At 40.0% G+C, this 23,906-nt stretch overlaps 1 protein-coding gene across 1 annotated transcript in view; it reads right to left on the bottom strand.

Moving 5' to 3' along the window:
- The window catches only part of LOC122797184 (cyclic nucleotide-binding domain-containing protein 2-like), a 605,654-nt gene that overhangs the window by 48,174 nt on the left and 533,574 nt on the right, over positions 1–23,906 (bottom strand). Inside the window, exons 12-13 of the mRNA XM_044066007.1 lie at positions 18,498–18,658; positions 15,892–16,102 (exon numbers count right to left, since the gene is read on the bottom strand). Coding sequence (XP_043921942.1) covers positions 15,892–16,102; positions 18,498–18,658 — 372 coding nt within the window. The remainder of the gene's footprint in view (positions 1–15,891; positions 16,103–18,497; positions 18,659–23,906) is intronic.

Genomic DNA, 23,906 nt, shown 5'->3' on the forward strand with positions numbered 1-23,906 from the left:
TCTGTTCTGTTAACTATGTCCCCAACCCTGGCAGACTCTGGCATTACCTCTATCACAGTGACCTTAAAAGAATGTCTTCTATGATCTTTAACATGTTTAAAAAGGGTGCTTAAACAACTCTTTCTCCTTATATCCCCTACATGCTGCAGGACACAATCCTTCAATTTCTGATAAGTTTTACCCACATAGTATGACTCACAGTCATTACAATTCGCAAGGTACACTAAGTTAGCTGTCCTGCAGTCAGCATGTACCCTAAAAACAGTTATAGGATGTGCAAATGTATTAGTTCGGGACATATATTTACAGGCTTTACAAGACCTACATGGAAACGTCCCAAACCTCAAGGGTAAACTATAGGATTTTCTAAATGGTCTATAACATAGTTCCCTTTTCACAGTCAGATTATTTTTGTAAGGAAATCTAGAGGCATCACCTACCACCTTGGAGATGGTGTCATCAGAACACAGTATAGCCCAATTCTGTTTGACAATATCACAAATTATTGTTTTTGACCCCTTGCTAATTGCTGTATACTGGCTATAAACTTATTTCTCTAGGCAATAATTGGCCTGTTTCTCTTGATCAATAGATTATATTGTAAGTGCTGGTTACTTAGTCTCCCTAGCTTCTTGGTTTCTGCTTTCAGTAAATTAAAGAAAACCTGTTCTACTTTGTGCCTCCTTGTTAATTGCTCTGTACTGGCTATAAACTGATTTCTGTCTGTAATAATTGACCTGAGTGTGGGAACATATTAGCACATCCACTGTCACCTTCAAACCTATGCCCACATCCTATATAAAACTACTCAAACAAATTTAAACCATATTGTTCTTCAGCTGATGACTTTCCAAGCAAATCTCTTAAAATAACAAGCAACAGCATTGCCTATTCTGCTTCAATCCTTATAAATAAGTAAATCCAAGAATCCTGTGTTCCCTATCTGTGGAAAAAGTCACACATTATCCTTCAACACAAAGGAGGAAATTCAGCAGAATTTACTAACTTTAGACCTATAGCAATCTTTACCCCCCCCCCCCAAATGCTTGAAAATGTGTTCAAAAACAATTGCTAAACTATCTCTTGCTGGACAAATTCCTATCCCCCACATGATGCAGTTTCTATCCATCTTATATTACTAACACTGCACTTCTAACCTTATAGATAATGTCAATAAAGCTAAACATAGTGGCAAACTACTCTTCTAATTTACTAGGTCTATCTCAGCCCACCCTTCTATGGTTCATAAGCTACTTGTCCAACAGATATCAGTGAGTAAAATTGTACTCCATCCTCTCGCCATACCTCTGAATCACTATCAGTGTACCACAAGTTCTTTCCTTGGTCCCCCTCATCACAAATCCACACAATAGGCCTCCTTAATACAACACACTGATGACTCCACAATCATTTTCACATCTGACAACCTGGCACATCTCCAAAAAAAATTACTCGGAAACTTTAATAGCAACTGAAACATGGCTTTGGAGTTCACAACTCATGCTCAACCCAAAGAAAAAAAACTTTTACTTTTTCCCCAAAACCCTCTCTCATGAAAAACAAAATTTAAAATCCTCCCTGTTAATAATGCAACAATTGAAGTCACCTCTCATAGCAAATTATTACTGATGATAATGGATGATAGTCTTAACTTTGTTCTGCATATACAAAACTGCATTAAAGAAACTCACCAAAACCTAGGGATACATTAGAGAGCCAAAAACTTTCTAACCAATGCATCTAAAACTACACTTGCCACTACTTACCCCCTCCCCTTACTTCTTTATGATTGTCTCATCCTTACTAACCTCCAGACAATACAGAAAACAACACTTCAACAATGCTATAATAAAGAGGCTAAATTTACAGCAAATACTCTTTCAGAGCCCACCACTGTATAAACACCGGAAAGCCTAATTTGGTTAGAACTACTCCATCAACTAACATATACAGATTCTTATCACCTATAAAATTATCTAGCAACCATCTGCTTGCCCAGCACTAAATACTATTCTACACAACTATGTTCCCACTTGGTTATTATGATCCGATGACCACAAACTCTACCCTGTCCACAAACCTGTGAAATTTGCCAGGTGTGGTCTGTACTCATACCATGTTGCTAAAGCCTAGAACTCCTTATCTGTATCTATCAGGTGAATGTCCTCCCTCAGGTCCTTTAAAACCATTTTGAAAGACTTTCTAGCCAAAATCTGATTCTCTTCTTGATTAACTCTAGGGTAAACTATATCCCTAAATATGAACAAGTACCTATTCTCACCATACACTTCCTTCCTCCCCCTTCTTCAATTACTTTTTCTTCAATCAACCCCCCCCCCCCCGGGACTCTTTATCTAAATTTGCCATAACCCTGTTTCCTCTCACTTCATAATGCTATTCCTGTTTATATTATACCACCTTTCCTTTAATTCCTATAAACTGGCTAAAATGTCTAACTGGGTATAATTATTTAAACTGTTGATGTTTTAGTATTATTTTTGAATATTGTAAAATTATTGTTCTAAATGTTCTTGTAATAGTTTTGAACTATTCTCCCTGGGCGTCTGTGAAGATATGTGAAGGCTGCCAGCCTAGCTAGATAGAATTTTGTAGATAATTCTATGTCATTGTAAATATGAATACAATCCACAGGCTTGTCCTCTTAAATATAAGAAAACTGTGTTAAATGTTGAACTTCAAAAATGTAACCACAGTGCACTCTGCTGGAAGAAAGCTGATAAGTCAAGCATTGTATGACTGATCTCAAAGCTCGGAGACATAATGTCTGGACTGAGGAATTCATTCTATTGTTTTGAGACCAGAGTTAATTGCTAGATTTTACATATATAATGTATATTATTGTTGCAGTTTCCTGGCCAGGTGCAAGATCAAAGAAATGCTAAAACTGAGTTTCTGTTAGCCTGGGAACCAGATAAGAATTATGTAATCTAAAATGAGTCAGTAGTGATGTATTATTTTTAAGACTTTCTCAGAGAGAGAGAATCAGAGCATTTTGGATTTTGTCTAAAGAACATCTACACACCGGTACTCTGCCTTTGCTCTCTATGTAAGTTCATCCACTTACTATTTGGATAATAATATTGCACAGTATAACTGGACACCCTTTGGTAAGGGGCTTTTTAGTAGTTGATAAGAGTAGTTGGTGGCAGTGATTACTACCTTATAGCTTGGCAGGAGGGGGCATAGCTGGAGAACCTGTGCCAGCCTTCCCCAGGAGTGTCTTTGTGTTTTTACATAAACCAAATCTCAACGTGTGTGTGTGTGTGTGTGTGTGTGTGTGTGTGTGTGTGTGTGTGTGTGTGTGTGTGTGTGTGTGTGTGTGTGTGTGTATGTGTGTATGCGTGTCAGCTACTTGGGCAGGGGCACAAAGCACTGGTTGGACAGAGAGTTCACTGGAGGTTTTGGCTTGACTACTCGGCTGAGATCTGTACCCTATAGCTGTGTTGGTGGGGAGTCTTATTGGGGATCTGGAGAGAAAGGGAGAAACCAGCCCCAGACTGACTGTGATCTCTCTGTGCTCTTAAGGGAAATTGTACTTTACTGTGTGTGCACGCCCATCACTGGTGTTAGTGGTGAGGATTGAGGCTCCTTGATTACTGGGCCAGTGCATGGGTGTCACATTAATTGGTTGGCAGTGGTGGGATATCAACACCATATATTAATTGGTTGGCAATTGGCTTGTAGTGGTGTGGATAGTGAATTCCTGTAGCTTTTATACAGTGATCACTAAAGGTGTTTTTGTACTCTAAACCAACCAAGCATTGAATATTCAGTTCAGATCACAGTTGTTTTATTTCTTTTGTTAGCTTAGCTAGTCAGGGAGAGCAGGCAAGCATGTCAGCGGAGGAGTATGGCAAGCTGACAAGAAGCCAGTTGGCTGAGATGTGCCAGGCTAAGGGACTGGTGCATGGAAACCTGACTATGGCAGACATGACTGCAGCTTTAGTCACAGCTGCATCAGAAAACAGCAATCAGGAGGGCTATCAGACTGGCCATGGAGATGTACAATACTCAGAAAATGAACAGCTCAACATTTCTGCAGAGGACTTAAAAATCCATCTGGAGCTAAATAGATGACTTGGAGGCCAGGCATTTGGAAACAGAAGCAGCAGAGAGACTGAGATGTATATATGCTGAGGAGAATGATAAACTCCTATGCCTGGAAGCTGAGAAGAAGGAAAGGCAGAGGCAGCATGAAAAGGAGATGCTGACTCTTCGCCAGAATCATGGAGGTAATGGGGAAGGAAGTAACCGGACCCCAGAAGCACAAAAGGTCAGTAAATTTCTTTCGCAGTTTACAGAGGGGGATACTTTTGATAGTTTCATTCATATGTTTGAGGGTATGTAAACAGCATGATGTTGACCAAAGGCTCTGGGTACGGTTTCTGACTCCCCAACTTCATGGTAAAGCTGTAGCTGTGTTGTCTAAACTTTCTGATCATGAATTTTTGATTATATTGCTGTTAAGAATTGCCTGTTAGAATTTTTTGAGCTAACACCTTAAACGTATAGGAAAAAGTTTTGTGTGCAGACGCAAGGCAGATGAAAGTGTGTGTGAATATGCTGCTGAACTGAGCACTTATTTTCATAGGTGGGTTAGTGGATGTCAGGTCACCACTTTTGAAGAGTTGTCAGACCTTTTGGTAAGGGAACAGGCCCTTAGCACTTTGCCTGAGGACATGCAGATCTGGTTAGCTGATAACCAATGTGCTACTTCAAATGATTTGGAGAAGAAGGAAGACCTATATCTAGCAAGCAGGGCATCCCTGCACAGGAAAGGGACCCCCAGTACTGCTCATGCATCTAAATGAACCCATGGTGGGCAGCCCAGACTGCCCCAACAGAATCTGCCAGTAGCAGGGGAAGCCAGTAGTCCAGGTACATGTCCAGGACCTAGGGTAAATGTTTTGAATGCAACCAGTTGGGCCATGTGGTGTATAGATGTCCAAGGAGGCAAGGTGGGGAACAAAAGGTGAGAGAGCCAGTAAGTGGGAAAGACAAAATGTCAACAGTGGGTTGTCTTGAGTCAACAAGGGTACCAAACTACTACAAGAGTTTATATCCTATCATAGTGAATGGCAGAGAGGCCATTGCTAAGAGAAACCCTGCCTCTGACATAAACATTGTGAAGCCTCCAATGGTTACAGAGGAGCACTACTTGCCTGGGCAGTCTACTTCAGTCAGAGCTTTAGGAGGGACCCCATTCCAAACACCTTTGGCTAGGGTTCACCTTGACTGCGAGGGTGGAAAAGGAAACTAGCGAGTAGGTGTGTTTGAGGATATCCCTGCAGATGTCCCGATAGGGAATGATTCTGATAAGGCAGTACCATGTGTTTGTGCAGTTACATGCAGTCAGGCTTGGAGACAAGCATGTGGATCTGGTAAACTGGGGGAGACTCAGACAGACCTCATACTTGCAGCCAGGACTGGTGAGGTGGTTACTTCAGGGAGGGAGCTACTCTGTAGCAGTGAGACTGAAGGTGAGCCACAGCTGCTTGTGGGTACTGATGTTCCCTTGGACAGCGAGACTGCAAAGGTAGAGGTGAGTAGTAGTACCTAGGCTGACAGTGAGGCACCACTGTCAGAGGATGCCAGACTTCCAGTGGAAGTGGAGCTGGGAAGTGTTACAAAGAGAGAGTTGAGACAGGCTCAGCTCTCAGACCCTACATTATAAGGCCTGAGGCAGGTAGCTAGTGAGGCACCTGATTCTCAAGGGAATAGGGAATCTGTATACTGGGATAAAGGGTTACTGTATAGAGAGTGGACCCCTGAGGGAGGTCTAGAAGGTGAGAGGATACAGCAGTTGGTAGTGCCCAGAGCCTATCATCTGGTGCTTCTAGCCATAGCCCATGACATTCCCTTTGCAGGTCATATGGGCATAAAATGTACAAAGAGACATATTATGCAGAACCTCTATTGGCCTGGGATTTCCAGGGATGTAACAGGGTACTGCAGGATCTATGAGCAGTGCCAAAAGGCAGGCAAGGCAGGAGACAAGGTGAACGCTCCTTTGATTCCTTTGCCTGTGATTGAGGAGCCATTTCAGAGGGTAGCTATGGATATTGTGGGGCCTCTGAGTACCCCAAGTTCCACATGGAAAATTTATATCCTAGTGGTAGTAGATTATGCTACAAGATACCCTGAGGCAGTGACTTTTCCATTGAGGCAGAAAAGGTGGCAAATGCTTTGTTAGAGATTTTCAGCAGGGTATGTTTTCCAAAAGAAATACTGACTGACAGAGGTGGAAATTTCATGTCAGACCTGCTGGTTTGTCTGTGGAAGTACTGTGGGGTGAAGTACCTGAAGACCACCTCCTACCATCCCCAGACTAATGGTCTTGTTGAGAGGTTGAACTCTATACTCCACTGTCAGGTATGTGGAAGACAGACAATTCAATGTTATTAACCTATCTTGTCTTAAACTGGATGATGCTATTTTGGGTTTGTTGAATAAGGGGGGTAAAATTTGTTCCCACCTGTTTTCCCAGTTTAGTAGACCTACTTTTTGAAGTAGGCTGTTTTTGTAGCAAGTTAAATTTAAAAATGTTTTTCTACACCAGAACTATGCAAGAAAGTTTGAATATTATTTATTTGGACAACAACAGTGATTGTGATGGCTCTTTGTTGGACTTGTCTGTACATGAAAACAATTTGGTGGGCATTTGGGATTTGAGTAATGGTGGTCAAGATGTTTCTGATGCAAATGGGCCAGGTGGTGAGACACATGATTTTATTGTGACTGGATATGGTAGATTGAAGGTTCCTGCCATACCTTGTGGCAGTTCTTTTGTTCCCCCTAAATGTTTTCCTAATATTAATATGTTTGAAACAGTTTTATGTAAACAGGTTAAAACTGAGTATGAAAACTTTATGAAAAAGAACAAACAATTTAATCTGAATAAATAGGAATGGTTGGCTTTACAAAGGATACGTATGGGTAATGAAGATGTAATTTTTACACAGGATGACAAGGGGGGCAACTGGGTCATCTTGTCCAGGGACAGATACAATAAAATGGCACATGATTTGTTGGATGATAGCAATGTATATTTAAAACTGGAACAGGATCCCACAGCAGAATTTAACAAATTGTTACTTGAATTATTGGAAAAGGGTGAAAGCTAGTTTTTTTGTTTCTGCTGATGTTAAGAGGCTACATATTAGAAACCCCAGGGATGTTAGATTTTTTACAATCCCAAAGGTCCATAAGGATTTGGAGAACCCCCCCCCCCCCCGGGAAGACCAGTAGTGTCTGGTATTGGCTTCTACCTTCAGAATCTTGGAATGTTTTAGATGTACAGTTGAAAAAGTATAAATCTAGAGTAGCAACACATATTAAAAATCGGAAGGAACTTTATGACCTAGTAGGTGCCATGGAGTGGGAGGAGAATTTATATTGGGCCTGTGTGGATGTTAGAGCTCTTTACAGCAGTTTTAGTCATTCCCTGGGGCTTGAGGTGGTAGCCAAAATGATGGGGGAAGGTCCTAGGACCAACTACATATTACAACCTTTGGAGTTTTCATTAACTCAGAATTGTTTTAAATTTGGGAATCAAGTGTTTTTGCAAAAGGGAAGCACAGCCATGGGTGCCTCCTATGCTCCAGCATATGCCATCATTTTCATGGGTCATTTTGAAAATCTTTTTATTTATAACACTTCTTTTTTTGCTCACAGGGTAGTCATTTATAAGTGATATATTGACGACCTGATTTTCATTTGTAGGGGTGAAATAGGAGAATTTGATAAGTTTATGGATGATTTATAAAAAAAATACTTTTGAGTTGTCGTTTACTCATAGGACACATAAAAAAGTGATGTAGTTTCTTGATGTAGAATTTTTCATAAGCACTGATATGGTAGTCCATTTCAGACCTTTTTTTAAAGAAACTGCAGCCAACAATTTTTTATTGGCCACAAGTATGCATCCTCCACATTTATTAGATTCCTTATCTTATGGGGAGTATGAGGCGGCCACGGTGGTGCAGCATTTAGCATTGTCGCCTCACAGCAAGAGGTTCTCTGGTTCGATCCTCGGCTGGGGTGCCTACTGTGTGGAGTCTGCATGCCCTCCCTGTGGTCACGTGGGTTTTCTCTGGGTGCTCCAGTTTCCTCCCACATCCTAAAGACATGCTATAAGTGGATTGGACACTCTAAATTGGCCCTAGGTATGAGTGTGTGCATGTGTGTGTCTTCTGTGGAAGGTTGGGTGCCGGGCTGGCAACTCGACAGCGTAAAATTGTACTGCCAATCATGAGCAGACAGGTGATCCACTGTGGTGACCCCTAACCGGGAAAAGCTGAAAGAAGAAGAAGAAAGAAGACCTTATGGGGAGTACAGATGTATTTTCAACAATACATATAATAAGGCCACTTTGGAAAGAGAATTTTCCAAAGTTAGGAAAAGATTAACGGTCAGAGGTTACAAGAAGGATGTGTTGGACAAAGCGGAAAGAAAGGTTAAAAGTTTTCACAGAACAGGAACCCAAAGGGGTAATGTAAGGGAAAACAACTTGGTTTGGCATGAGGGAGACATGAGTAGAGATGAGACAATATTCTTTTTTGTTGACAGATTTTCCCCTTTTTTAGAGTCATTGAAAGGTTTGCTAGACAGGTTTTGGCCTATAATTTCACAAGGGGAAAATACCAGTGGAGTATTTCCTGAAAGGGTTGTTTTTTCTTATAGTAGGTTCCTTAATTTGAGGGAACTACTGAATAAGAAGAAGCCATCCATACATAGTGGCCCAGTAGGATGTTTCCCTTGTGGAAAATGCAGGTTTGTACCAGAGTTAGGAATCTCAATGGTATGAAAATTAATAATAGGGTTTATAATGCAATGAACAACTTTAATTGTTGTTCATGTGGTGTGTTATATATTCTTGGGTGTGGGTGTATACCAACCAAACGGTACGTGGGCCAAACAAAAAGAGTGGTTAAAAAATGCATTATGGAGCATTTGGGTGATATCAGGCATAATCGGTTAGAAAGTCCTGTGGCCTCCCATTTTCAAACCATTCATGGTGGTTTAGATACTTCTTTGTTTTTTAGTGTGTTAGCCAAACCTGTTTCAAATGTTGGGGACAATTTTCAAGATAAATTGATGTCTATGGAAAGTTTATTACAAATTTTGATACATTGCATCCTTCTGGGTTAAATTTAGAATTAAACATCACTGTTTAGTTTTTAGGGAAACTTGGTGGGCAGTTTGTATTTATTTTGTGTTGTTCAACTATTGCACTGGCACTTTAAATGGTTTAATTCTGTAATTGTGTGGTGATTAACTTTTGTATAAATAAGCTGTGATTATGATGTTCAATTATCCCTTGAAGGTGTGAGCTGAGGTACCAGAAGGTAACATCAGTAAAGCTGGTGATCACAGTCCAGTGTGGCTCTGTGTTTTATTTTATCTCAGATAAAACTCTACAATCAAGTCCATGGTACTGGTATTTGCAGACCAGTTTAAGAGAGAGAGGGACAAATATTTGCCCCTTCTGTTGTTTGCTTACAGAGAGATTCCCCAGGAATCCACGGGTTTTTTACCCTTTGAGTTGCTGTATGGGCATAGGGTGAGGGGACCTCTAGATTTAATTTGTGATGAATGGGAAGGTGAGTGCAAAAATCACAAGGAGGCTGTTATGGCATATGTCCTAAACCTCAGGACAAGGCTCAGGGAACTCATGGGCTTGGCCCAGGAGAACCTGGCAGAAGCCCAACAGCAGAAAGAGGTCTGATATGACAGGAATGCTGAAGCTAGAGAATATGCTGTAGGGCAGCAGGTAATGGTTCTCATTCCTGTCAGACACAACAAGCTGCAAGCAGCTTGGGAGGGACCCTACAAGGTAGGAAGAAAGGTAAGTGATGTTAACTACATGGTGGAACTGCTAGGCAGGATGCAGGAGCAGAAATTGTACCATGTTAACATGATGAAACCTTACCATGATAGAGAGGCCCTTGTGCCGAGTATTTGCAGTGGATTGCAGGAAGAGTCTGAGGGAGATCAGGTGACTTGATCTCCTCAGTAAGGCTCGGACTGACACCTCAGTGGAAGCGGTATCAATGTCACAGCAGCTATCTCCTACCCAGGTTCGAGACATTCAAGCAGTGTTACAGGAGTTTGGGGACATGTTCACTGGGAAACCAGGGTGCACCCAACTGGTGCAGCACTAGTTGTATACAAGACCTCAAAGGCCTATTAGGCAGGCCTCTTATAGGGTGCCTGAGAGAGTCGAACAGACTCTGATGGAGGAGACACAGGAGATGTTGAAACTAGGGGTAATTCAAGAGTCCAACAGGAGGAGGCAGGAGCAGAAATTGTACCATGTTAACATGATGAAACCTTACCATGATAGAGAGGCCCTTGTGCCGAGTATTTGCAGTGGATTGCAGGAAGAGTCTGAGGGAGATCTGGTGACTTGATCTCCTCAGTAAGGCTCGGACTGACACCTCAGTGGAAGTGGTATCAATGTCACAGCAGCTATCTCCTACCCCAGGTTCGAGACATTCACGCAGTGTTACAGGAGTTTGGGGACATGTTCACTGGGAAACCAGGGTGCACCCAACTGGTGCAGCACTAGTTGTATACAAGACCTCAAAGGCCTATTAGGCAGGCCTCTTATAGGGTGCCTGAGAGAGTCGAACAGACTCTGATGGAGGAGACACAGGAGATGTTGAAACTAGGGGTAATTCAAGAGCCCAACAGTCCCTGGGCCTCCCCAGTGGTGCTGATGCCAAAGAAGGATGGCAGCACCAAGTTCTGTGGGGACTACAGGAAATTAAATAGTCACACAGAGTCAGATGCTTACCCCATGCCTAGGACAGATGAGGCCATAGAGCATCTGGGTGGGGTTAAGTATCTTACCACCATTGATCCTGTCAAGGGTTACTGGCAGGTGCCCTTGACTCCCAGTGCTAGAGAGAGGTCAGTCTTTGTGACTCCTTTTGGCTTGTGGCTTGTATGAGTTCACAAAGATGCCCTTTGGGATGAAAAATGCCCCAGTGACTTTCCAGAGGCTGGTAGATCATACTGTAGCAGGAGCAGGAGGGTTTCCCTTGCTTACATAGATGATATTGCCATCTACAGCCTGGCAAGAGCACCTTCAGCATGTCAGGAAGGTGCTGGGCAGACTACAGAGGGCAGACTTGACCATTAAGCCAAGCAAATGTCAGGTGGGTATGGCAAAGGTCTCCTACCTGGGACATAGAGATGGGAGTGGTAAAATCAGGCCAGAACCTGCCAAAGTGGAAGCCATTCATGCATGACCTGCACCTGTTACCAAAAAGCAGGAGAGGGCATTCTTAGGGACAGCAGGGTACTACAGAAAGTTTGTCCCCAGTTATAGTACCATAGCTGCTCCCCTCACAGACCTGACAAGGAAAACAGGCCAGATAAGGTAGTGTGGACCACAGCATGTGAGCAGGCATTCCAGAAGCTTAAAGAAGCTTTGGGGGGACCCCCTGTGTTAGCCAGTCCAGACTATAGAAAATAATTTGTTATGTAGCTGGATGCTTCAAACCATGGGGTGGGGCCTGTACTTAGCCAGATTTCTTCAGAGGGAGAAGAGCACCCAGTGGTTTATCTCAGTTGTAGGCTCCAACCCAGGGAGGAATGCTATGCAGCTGTAGAAAAGGAATGTCTAGCCATAGTGTGGGCACTGCAGAAACTTCAGCCTTATTTGTATGGAAGAAAATTCACTGTAGTTACAGATCACAATCCCCTAACCTGGTTACACCAAGCCAGCCAGCAAAATGCCAAGTTGCTAGGATGATGCCTAGGGTTGCAAGCATATGATATGTCGGTGCAGCACCGCAGTGGGGTTAGCAACACCAACGCAGATGGGCTCTCAAGGCAGGGAATGGAGTAAGGTATATTCAGATAGGCCTAACCCTCTCAAGCAATGTTTCTCAAGGGTCACTTGAAAAAACAGCTTGAGTTCTCCGGGGTGGAGGGGATATGGGAAGATATGTGAAGGCTGCCAGCCTAGCTAGATAGAATTTTGTAGATAATTCTATGTCATTGTAAATATGAATATAATCCACAGGCGTGTCCTCTTAAATGTAAGAAAACTGTGTTAAATGTTGAATTTCAAAAATGTAACCACAGTGCACTCTGCTGGAAGAAAGCTGATAAGTCAAGCATTGTATGACTGATTTCATAGTTTGGAGACATAATGTCTGGACTGAGGAATTCCTTCTATTGTTTTGAGACCAGAGTTAATTTCTAGATTTTACATATATAATGTATTTTATTGCTGTAGTTTCCTGGCCAGGTGCAAGATCAAAGAAATGTTAAAACTCTAGCCTGGGAACCAGAGAAAATGATGTAATCTAAAATAAGTAAGCAGTGATGTATTATTTTTAAGACTCTCTCAGAGAGAGAAAATCAGAGCATTTTGGATTTTGTCTAAAGAATATCTACTCACCAGTACTCTGCCTTTTCTCTATATGTAAGATTATTTAGAACTGTGATTCCTCTTAGAGTTAGATAGGAATTTAGTCAGATTTAGTCTAGCTGTTTTCTATATTTATGTCAGACTATTCTACAGTATTATTTTAAGCATTTTCCTGTGATCTCTGAACTCTTGACTAGCACTGTGTTGAATTGTGAAGATTTGCCTTGTGTTTTTATTATTTATTATTAAATATTTTTACATCCTTTCAACTGTGGCTGCTTTGTGTAGAGATAATTTAAACTCTAGAGTACATTGCATGTATATAGTGATACTGTACAAAGCCACTCCAATTAGCTTTGCTATTCATCCACTTACTATTTGGATAATAATATTGCACAGTATAATTGGACACCCTTTGGTAAAGGCCTTTTTAGTAGCTGATAAGAGTAGTTGGTGGTAGTGATTACTACCTTATAGCCTGGCAGGAGGGGGCATAGCTGGAGAACCTGTGCCAAACTTCCCCAGGAGTGTCTGTGTGTTTTTATATAAACCAAACCTCAAAGTGTGTGTGTGTGTGTGTGTGTGTGTGTGTGTGTGTGTGTGTGTGTGTGTGTGTGTGTGTGTGTGTGTGTGTGTGTGTGTGTGTGCCAACTACTTGGGCAGGGACACAAAGCACTGGACAGGGCACTGGAGGTTTTGGCTTGACTACCCGGCTGAGATCTATACCCTATAACTCTGCCAGTGGGGGAGTCTTATTGGGGATCTGGAGAGAAAGGGAGAAACCAGTCCCAGACTGACTGTTTTCTTTGTGTGCTCTTAAGGGAAATTGTACTTTACTGTGTGTGTATTTGTTATCTCTCCCAATGTGCATGGCCATCACTGGTGTTAGTGGTGAGGATTGAGGTTCCTTGATTACTGGGCCAGTGCACGGGTGTCACAGCCTCTTCTGAAAATGGGCACCCACACAGTAGAATTTTCACAGTAATCAAATGTCAATGAATGAATAAATAAATAAACAATAAATAAATAAATCTGAATCCTTTCATACTCTAGAGGAATTTCTTATCAAATGCTACTAATTTCTTATCATCTCTAATGTTGAAATTACCCAGTATTAATTATCTTGGTGACATCAATGCAGAGGAGTGAAGGACGTCAATGAAGTCTTCCAGTGAACATCCTCACACTACCTGGTGCATGGTAGATTAGGAAATACTCCTAATTTGTTTCTTTTCCCATGGCAAATTCAAATAAGATGGCAAACCTGAAATTCAGCTGCTTCAGTTCAGAGATCAAAGGATAGAAAGTTGCATCCTCTCTTTGGCCTGCCCTGGTCTATGGTAATGAGTAACACAGAAACATAGGAGCATTAAACATACAACTAGACTGAGGCTTTTTTCCAGCTTCTCTCTCTCTCTCTTATAAAAAGAAGTCTATTTCACACACTAGATCAGATATAATACTTATGTTATGTACAGGCCTGGCATTATAATGCATGGGTGGAACGATGCCAGGGTAATCCTATGGGCTAAGCTTTTAAAGGCTCCAGGGCCATTAGCCTAGTACACACCTATGAACCTATGAACCATACTGTGGCTACAGGAGTGCAGGTCCTGCCCACTTGTCCCAGATGACCTGATAGAACTACAGGTATGTCCCATAAGACTGAGATTAAACTATCTGTGACACTTCTTTCCATTGTGGATGTAGCTGTGCACTGGTATGGACAGCAGATTTAACCTTGTAGTTCCTCACTTCCAGTGAGAGTAGAAACCAGCTGTGTGTTTCTACAAGATACTTAGCATTTTAAATAAATTAAAAGTAGCTCTTGGGAGTCTGGGAGACACAAAGGAATGGAGGGTCCTCTCATAAAAAGGACAGAAAAATGGACAAAGCTGGTATACTATAGATAGATAGATAAAACCAAGAATGCACAAACATGATCCCAAAACCACTGCCAACACCATGACAAGCAGGACTATGGACTCACAATTTAGTATCCACAAAAGATGAAGAAACGGCAAAATGTACAAAGTTTTATTGAATTACTCCACAAAAACAACTTTCCACTGTTAAGCGCTTTCACCCGGTCCAAATACCAGGCTTCATCAGAACAGTGAGCATAATTTTCTAACAGCTTTAAATAGCAGTAGCAGGTCATATGACCACAGCATTACCGCCAATAAAATTTCATTACTTTGTTAAAAACAAGCAGCGGTACCGCATACTATTACAATATACTAACCATGCCTTTAATTCCATTACTAAAAGATAAAAACATTCAATATTTAGACCGGGTGAAAGCACTTAACAGTGGAAAGTTGTTTTTGTGGAGTAATTCAATAAAACTTTGTACATTTTGCCGTTTCTTCATCTTTTGTGGATACTAAACTGTGAGTCCATAGTCCTGCTTTTCGTGGTGTTGGCGATAGATAGATAGATAGATAGATAGATAGATAGATAGATAGATAGATAGATAGACCATTTTTATTCATTTATTTTATTTGTCTGTCATCTGGGAAGTTGGGTTGGTCATTTGACTCTTTTTTAGCCACAAACTGAGCTACATGTGAAGCAAATGATAGATAAGACAACAGCTACAGTGCATTGTCCACAACATTATAAATGTCTAACTTATACAACTATATATTTTTCTCAGTACAATGAAAATTATAATTCACACAGTATAATTTATTAAATGTTTAGAGTAAATACAGAAATAATCTGCTAGTACTTAACATTTATTTCTAAAATACATGCATTTATTCTTTAGAAATAGATGATCCCTTGCTTAGCTCTGAAACTTTCTTATTTATTTTTTTCTCATTATGGACATCAGATGGTAACTGCTTCCAGGTAGCTGGGGCATTTTTGAAGAATATTGTCCTCTCTGTTTGTAACATAAAAGTCATCTATTCAATGAGGGGGCATTACTGTTGTGTTTATAGGAATAAGTGATAGCCCTGAGAGACGGCCTTACCCAAAAAGGTGGACAATTCCATAGCCTGGTAATTTAAAAAACATGGTGTTTTAAGAGGAGAGTGTCTCTAGAAGTCATAGGAAGCCAAAGTAATGTTTTATTGGTTCACAATGATGCTTATGCAACTCTACCAAAAGCACAAAATGACAAATTTTGTTACCTGTGATTTTTAGGAGATGGGAGTTTCTGCTGGAGAGCAGAGCCACACTAGGGGAAGTCTGTATTCCAACTTTTTTTTTTTTAGCTAAAGTAATTCGTATTGGTGAGAGTAGGTGTGTCAGTTTATTGCAAGGTTTAAGTTGGGATCGCCACAAAGTTAAACTGACCTGGCATTTGTAAAGCTGATTAAGTAAAACATAGTGACATATAACCAGAAGTAAAATTAAAAAGTCTCACAAAGCCTTGTAAAAACAAAATCAGTAAATAAAATAGCAAAATAACAACAACAAAAAAATTAAATAAATAACTAGATGCTGACAGCTACATACATACATCTGATGCTTACCTTTTGATTTTTTGCTGCCTGCATGAAGTGCAATATTCCCGTTTCTTCAGTGTCCCACTCATAGTTTTTATTACTGTTCTGCTTACTGGTTCTCAGGTTTAGTCTTTCTATAGGGTTACTGCACATAGGTTTTGTTTGACTGTTGATGATGTCCCCTTTAAATATCTTCCAGCGGTTCTGCTCCAAAAAGATCTGGCATAGCTCATCATCACTAGAGAAAGACAAGTAAGCATTTCAACTAAGAATATGAAAATGAAAATTAAATCTAACATGCTTTTTTTCTTTTCAAAATACAATGTGGTGATTTGTTTAAAGGCTTGGTAATTAAAAAGAGCAATGTATACTTACTTATAGAGCAAGAAATATAGAGATCTAAAGTTGAGGACTGCCCTTAATGGGTATTTGATTGTGTATTTCTTCTCCAATCCACATGCTTGTAATAATGAACATTATGATATAAAGCACTGGCTACATAAGCCTGCAAATCTTTCAAGCCAACAGTTTTTTTTTTCAATTAACACAGTTCAGATTTTCATCCTTAGTATTACCCGTAAAGTGGTAAATTCCTGTATTTGAATGCCTAAACATTTCAGTAAGGCCCCATGTGACCATCATATTGCCAGCAAAGACACACTGGTATTGTCTGTACTATCTCAGGGGAAATCAAGATGTTGCTAGTTACCGTAAGTGTCAGAGCTTCAACTTAGCTACTTGATGTAAAAGGAATAAACATTTGTTGGCTGACTTCATGAAGATGGGCGCAGTAAAAAGCTCTTTGTAGGAAAACCAGGAGGAGGCAGACCCTTACAGCCCCACCCACTAATGAGAACATCACCATGGGGTAAATATTCAAGGAACAGTCTAGGCCTTAGCCTGAAGTAAGTTTTGTGTCCAGCTTGAACCCTGGGTCTTACAGATGATCAACTTCCCATTGACTAGTGGCAGCTCAAGCCCAAAGTAGTCCTCTAGATTGGTCAAAGATGTTGACACAGTGGAGGTACATGCTTGGCTCCCATCCTGGGAGTACATCCCAAGGATCCTGTCCTTTCTCACCTTTGGATGTCTGGCTGGAGCCTATGGGTAACTAGGCTGATCTTGGACAGTCAGCTCTGGTATCAGATAACCATGGATGGGTGGTGCTTGAGACCAGAAAGTCTCATCCCAGGACTGGCCTTCAGACCAGCACTAGCTAACAAGTTCCAGTCAAGGAACATTCTTCTGGCTAGCAAGTTTCATTACAGCAGGATTCATCTGATTGATCATCCTATCCCGGGGCTTGTACCTCACTGCCTAAATGTTATCCAGAGGTTTGGTGTCTGATGTGGAACTTGAGTCAGAGGTGTGTGAACTCACTAATGGTGGTTCAGAACTGACATGTTCTCATCCTGTGCTGCCTTTTGTAGTCATTATGATCTTGTAATAGTATTCAATCTCCTAATAACTAACACCAGCCTAGAATATACTGATAGCCACAGGTAGTGTGGGTCACTGCAATCTCTCTCCACCCAGGTAGTGTGGGTCACTGCAATCTCTCTCCACCCAAGTGCCATGAGATCTCTGAAGGCCATCAGTCTTGGAAATGGAAAAAGATAATGAGCCCACTCATGCATACACACACACACACACACACACACACACACACACACACATACTAAACTTATCTCCTTATTAATACTTATTTGGAGTTACCCTCAGGCTTATATGGAGCAGCCTGCAATGGCCTCTAACCCCTAACACTTGCCCTGAAATGTCTAGTGGAATTTCTGGGGTGGAAGCTTGAGGAGCCTTGTGGAACCCCAAATGTGTGTATACACTTTATGCTCACAGTATTTCATACCTCTCAACTTCTTTACTGAAGAAATCTGGACAAGGGCAATCCAGTTTTTAAGTATTACTCTAATTCACCTAAAAAGTTAACAGAGCAACAGATTTGCATCAGTATGTATTTTCTGAACAATAAGGGATATAAAACTAATGTCTGACATTATTGACTGATTGAACCTTTGTTTCATTTAACATTTGTTGACTGGGAAATTCCGACTGGAACATAGCCTATTTTCAATGGAGGCCTGGGGAAAAACTTGGGTACTTTACCAGGGAATGAATAAGTATCATGATGGAGTGAGTAAAAATATCAGGTAAAATCAGGGGCAGTTGAGAGGTATACTGTGTTGTTTCCTGAAATGAGTTTTTTAAAAAGCTATGGCTAGACAGGCAGATAGTAGCACAGAGTTAAAGAGATTAACTTCAACAGGAAGTTTCTTGTACTCAGTATATTATTAGTAGTTGTGCTAGCATACCTTATTCCTTTAAACCAGACATATTCATGTGGGTGAACATGCACGCATACACACAAGATCAGTGTAGACTGACTGAACTCTGTAACTGATCACACTTAACCAACTATTCACAATTAACCACCTGTGGACAGTAAGACTGTATGAAAGCATTAACCGATTACTGTGTGGACATATGTAGTTCTGGGGAATAAATGTAAATATTCATAAATGCCTAAAACAAACAGCATTATTACAGTGGATAATTGCTCTGCTCTAACAGTGTTTATCTTTAAGGCAGTCATTTTCCATTCATACTTGCAGCTTTACCTTGGATATGGTCTAATAAAGCTTCTCAGCTTGTTGAGTGTACATAGATCTGTTAGCTCACTGAATTTATCCAGCTTGATTCGAATTATTTCAGATCCCTGGCTTACTATGGCCATGCCACGAGAATCCTTGACCTCTGGTTCCATGACCCAGTTTAGAATCTGAAAAAAAATGTTCTTTTATTAGGAAATATAATTCTGCCCTATGTTTTTTAACATAGCACATAATATGGGAAAGAGTGTTTAGAGAATGTGCTTATGAACATATAACAGAAACAAATAAAGGTAAATATACTAATGCTTTGGCACATCATGTTAAAAAGCAAGGAAATGAACATAGGTTTCATTTTCAGGTCATAGAAATTATACATCCAAGTAGAAGTTTAGATATCATCAATCATACAGAAAGTGCAGAATTTTAATTGATTCTTGAGTTAGAAGCATATCAGCTTCCTGTGTTTGAATAACAGTGTCTCTTAAAACCAGTGTTAAAAGAAAGAGGTTTGAGGCACTAATGTTAAATGTATTCACATAAATTGTGACATCACGTGACTATTTTTCTTATTTAAATATGAAAGTGTTTCTACGTGCCTTTTAAATTTATCTGATGAAGTGATAGTGAAAATATGTTTGTATTGTGTACTGGATGTATTTTGTATTGACTTTAATTAAAGATTTTTATTGCATGGAGCAGTGAACCTCTGTTTTTTTGGTTTAGGTCTATTTTGTGTTTGGCTGTCTGAGAATCCTTTATCTCATTTTTTTGTTTCTATTCCATCAATTTACTTTGTTGGATAAGGCAGCAAAATGTATTTTCATTATTTGCTTTTTCAAGTAGCTGGAGAGCACTTTATGAATATATAAATAGCTATCTACAGTTGCAGTACAAAAGAAAAACAAAAGATCAGTTGCAAAAAAAAAAACATTCTGGCAAAATTAAATGGTTAACTACAAGCGACATAAAGTGCTAAAACCTGAAAAAAAACAATCAAAGCTTAAATACAAAATCTTAGCCAAAAAGCTATGCAATTACAGCCTAAAATGAGAAGAGAATATGTAAAATGCTGTAATTGTATGCATTGCAAAAATAACAAGACAAGTAATTATTATAGCAATAACCCACACCTGGGTGTGGGTAATGTGGGATTTACCCACGGTTGGCATGGTTTGGTCCCGAGGGACCAAACAAAGACAACCGTGGGTAAATCCCGCATTACCCACACCCAGAAGTGGGTTATTGCTATTATACTATGACATTATTTAAGAAAAGAAATAATTACTTTAAATAATGGCATAGTATAATGCCTCTTTGCTGCCCTTCCGCAGCTGTCTGGTATCCGCGGCAGTTCTGATGTACTGCGCATGCCTACGCAGTACATCAGAGCTGTGGGCAAAAGCAACGGAGAAAGCAAGATCTCCATTGCTTTTTACTGTTTCGCTATGTTAAATGGGTTTAACATAGAGAGACAGCTTTAAAATAAGCAACGGAGATGTCCGTTGTTTATTTTAAAGCTGTCTCGCTATGTTAAACCCATTTAACATAGCGAAACAGTAAAAAGCAATGGAGATCTTGCTTTCTCCGTTGCTTTTTTTTTTTAAACATGTCTCGCTATGTTAAATGGGTTTAATATAGCGAGACAGCTTTAAAATAAGCAACGGGATCTCCGTTGCTTTTTTTAAACCTGTGTTGCTATGTTAAACTCTTTTAACATAGAGAGACAGTGTTTTAAAAGAGACTTATACTAATGGAAAAAGTCCGGGCGACCGGACCTTTTTCCATTAGTATAAGTCGATTTACAACATGCACGCTGGCCAATCAGCGTGCACGTTTTGGAATATTAATGGGAGGTCATGGTATAATACCATTTAAAGAATACATCCAAAACACAAAGTAAAATAAACAGTGGAATAAATCAGGGCAATTAGTTCTAACCAGTGTTAACTTGGAAAGAACTGCATGCTATTTTAAACAGCAGAGCTAATTTGATGTAATTTTTACAAGAGATGAGTGCACAACCTGTGTTATTACCTTCCCTAAACTTGAGTACCTTATCTTACTTATTAAATGGGCTTTAAAATGACAATAAAATAAACAAATGAAAAGCACAAATAAATTAACACCTCCTTCTTTGAAATAAATATTGGTTGACTTCAGGTTGCATTATTATGTTAGTAATCTTCTATTTCTGACACTGTACAATAATACAGAAGAATTAAGAATACATTTGCAAGTATTTCAATTAAAGATGAAATATAACAAAAATAGCTATAGCCCACTAAACGTCATTATACTTTAGAAAAATGCTTCTGAATTCAGTAGTTCTGTAACAGCAATCTGCGCCATTTAATGATGCACTTAGTATGGTAGAAAACCTTCCATTGATTACAAGGCAACAAAGAGTAAGAAATGAATATGCCACAATGTATACCATGTGCCATACACCTTTTTGTGATAAAAATATCATCATTAGAACTAAAAGCAGGTAAATGCGGACAATGACTACATTGTTCAGGTTATTTTAGGACATCCAGCAGGAAAAAAAACATCCTCCCCCAAGTTACTGAAATACATTTTCAAATCATCAGCATACAGGTATGTGCATAAAAGTCCTTATGTAATACTTATTTTACATTTTTGAGTTTGCTGTCTGTAATGGATCCCCCCAAAGATCTATGTAAACCAATACTGGAAGGAAGTTGTTGATTCCAAAAACCATAATTTCAACAGAGATTTTGTCATCTGCATTAAGGAGACAAGGGTCAAAGTAAAGAGTGGCAGTCAGGGTTGTGACTGCTTTAAGGATCACTACGATAAACACATCTTGCCAGGAGAGTAATATTAGAGTAGCATTTGTTCACATCAGGCCCAATAAAAATCAGGCTGAATAATTTTTTACTTAGTAAGTGTTTCAAGATGTTGCCAAAAATGGTGGATACTTTTCACAACATAATAAGCCAAAGTCTGTTTTCCATTTGATATTCTATCTCATTTTTTTTAAAAGAATCACTAGTTGTCAATGTAGACCCCTCCTTATTTTTTATTATTTTTTTGCTAGTTTTAAATTAACTTTTTAACATTTTTAACCATTTTATTGAAGTACTACAGGGGCAGAGTCCAATTTCAGTGGAGGCTAGAAGAGGAAAACTCCAGAGCATATCACACCGTAAACATGGAAATCATATAGTAATAATTTAATATGATACAAAGCAATTACATACAGATTTAAATATATATTTGGAAGCATTCTGTAAGATCTCATAGCTGTAGATATGGAAGGGTTCACTCTGGGGTGAATAAGTCATAGATGACAAGGTAGAAGCTTTCTTATACATCCATTGAATATTGCAGACATGAACATTGAACTCATGACAAGAAGTAGTTGAAACATTACACTATCAGTTGCTCTATGTACCAGGTAACAGTGTGAGGGACTTTTTTACATAGGTATAAGTGTGATGACCCCTCTCTGGGCCAGTAATCAAGGAGCCTGAATCCTCACCACTGACACTGGAGATGGACGTTAACTTTGAATACAAATGGATACACCCATTATTTCCAGATGCAGCTCTCTGCACCCAGTAAATTTCCCCTTAAGAGCCCACAGAGAACACACTTGGCCTGAGGTCTGGGTTTCTATCTCCGTCTCCTCCAGGTCCCCAGTAAGACTCTCCACTGGTACAGCTGTAGAGTGAAGTCCTCAGCTGAGTGCCCAAGCCAACACCTGCAGCACCTTTTCTGTGAAACTAGTCCTTCTTGTCCCTGCTCTGAGTACCTGACACACACACACACACACACACACACACACACACACACACACACACACACACACACACACACACACACACACACACACACACACACACACACACACACACACACACACACACACACACACACACACACACAGTGAGATTTGATTTTTCACACACACACACACACACACACACACACACACACACACACACACACACACACACACACACACCTAGGAATGGCTAGCACAGATTTCCTTGCTGTGTCCCCTTCCACCCAGACTATAAGGTAGTTATCCCTGCTACCAGACACTCCACAATCAGCTACTCTAAGGTCCTTAATAAAGGGTGCCCAATTATACTGTGTAATATTAATACTAATACAAATGGTAGTAGTTGACCAAGACAGCTAGGCCTTCAGGAATGGCCCACGCAGCGTCACCAAATAAATATAAGCACTCTCAAAGGTCAAATACTTTCTAAAAGAACCAGACACAATAACAAATAATAAATAATAAAAGAGCATGGAAATACTGAATATATATTACAGTAAACTACAGAGTACAAATTACAGGAAATATTGAAAATAACATTGATGGACAGACTCAGACAATAAAGAAAAACAATATCTAAACTAACCTCACTATATTTTCCTGACTAAATCTAGGTGAATTACTATTCCCTACTTACTTAATAGAGCAAGGCAGATGAAGTGTTGAATGGTTCTTCTTGTTGTCAGGCCCAAGACTGAATACTCAGTACTGAGAGATTTCTCTTTGTAATATTTATTTAAAATTTCCAAGTTGACTGGCAGAATGACCTCATCTGGTCACCTGACTCTAGTTTCACACACTATTCCCCTTAGAAGCTTGAGACAGGATGTTAGCATATATGTGATAAGATGCATATCTAAAGTTTTGATAATGTTTATGGCAGTGCCAGGGGTTTCCCCTCTTTTTACTGAGCTAATGAGCAAAGGCTTCTTCCAGACATGCTGCCTCTGGTCCTCTTCAGAGCTGTGAGATAAGCACCTCCATGGCCAAACAGGTGGTCCAATTAACAGTATTTTTCTTAAAGGAATAAGTAAGCTAGCTGTTTTACCCTTTCTTTTCCAGTGTCCTTTGCTAACATTAACTGGGAAAACTACTCGTGTACCAACACCTTTGCCCAACGGTTCTTGGAATTCATAAATTCCAATGCCCTGGATCAACTAATCCATAGTCCCACCAGGGGCTCCAATATCCTAGACCTGGTCATTACCAACATGGGAAATTGATGCTCCACACCTATGGTCATCCCCTCATTGGTCAGGTCTGACCATTAGCTAATCACCCTTAACATCCACATCCCACCACCACCCACCAGTAAGGAAACCTCCATAAAAAACTTCTCCAAAGCCAACTTCATGCTACTCAAGTCAGAAGTGACAAATTTCATGACACCTATGCAGAAGGGAACTGAAAGTTCGACTGCTGAATCCTACACTAAGGCACTGTATGAGCACATCCACTCATGCATGAATTGTGCCATCTCAAATAGAACTAAGATGCTCTCCTCCAAAAAAGGAAGCCAATCTGGTGGTCTACTGCCATAAACAAACTTTACAACAAAAGGAAGAAACTGTTGCAGAAAAGAGGAAAATCCCAGGATGCAAAAA

This window comes from Protopterus annectens, chromosome 3.part0 (genome assembly GCF_019279795.1).
Source record: "Protopterus annectens isolate FY-2018-M chromosome 3.part0, PAN1.0, whole genome shotgun sequence".
In the NCBI taxonomy this organism is placed as follows: domain Eukaryota; kingdom Metazoa; phylum Chordata; order Ceratodontiformes; family Protopteridae; genus Protopterus; species Protopterus annectens.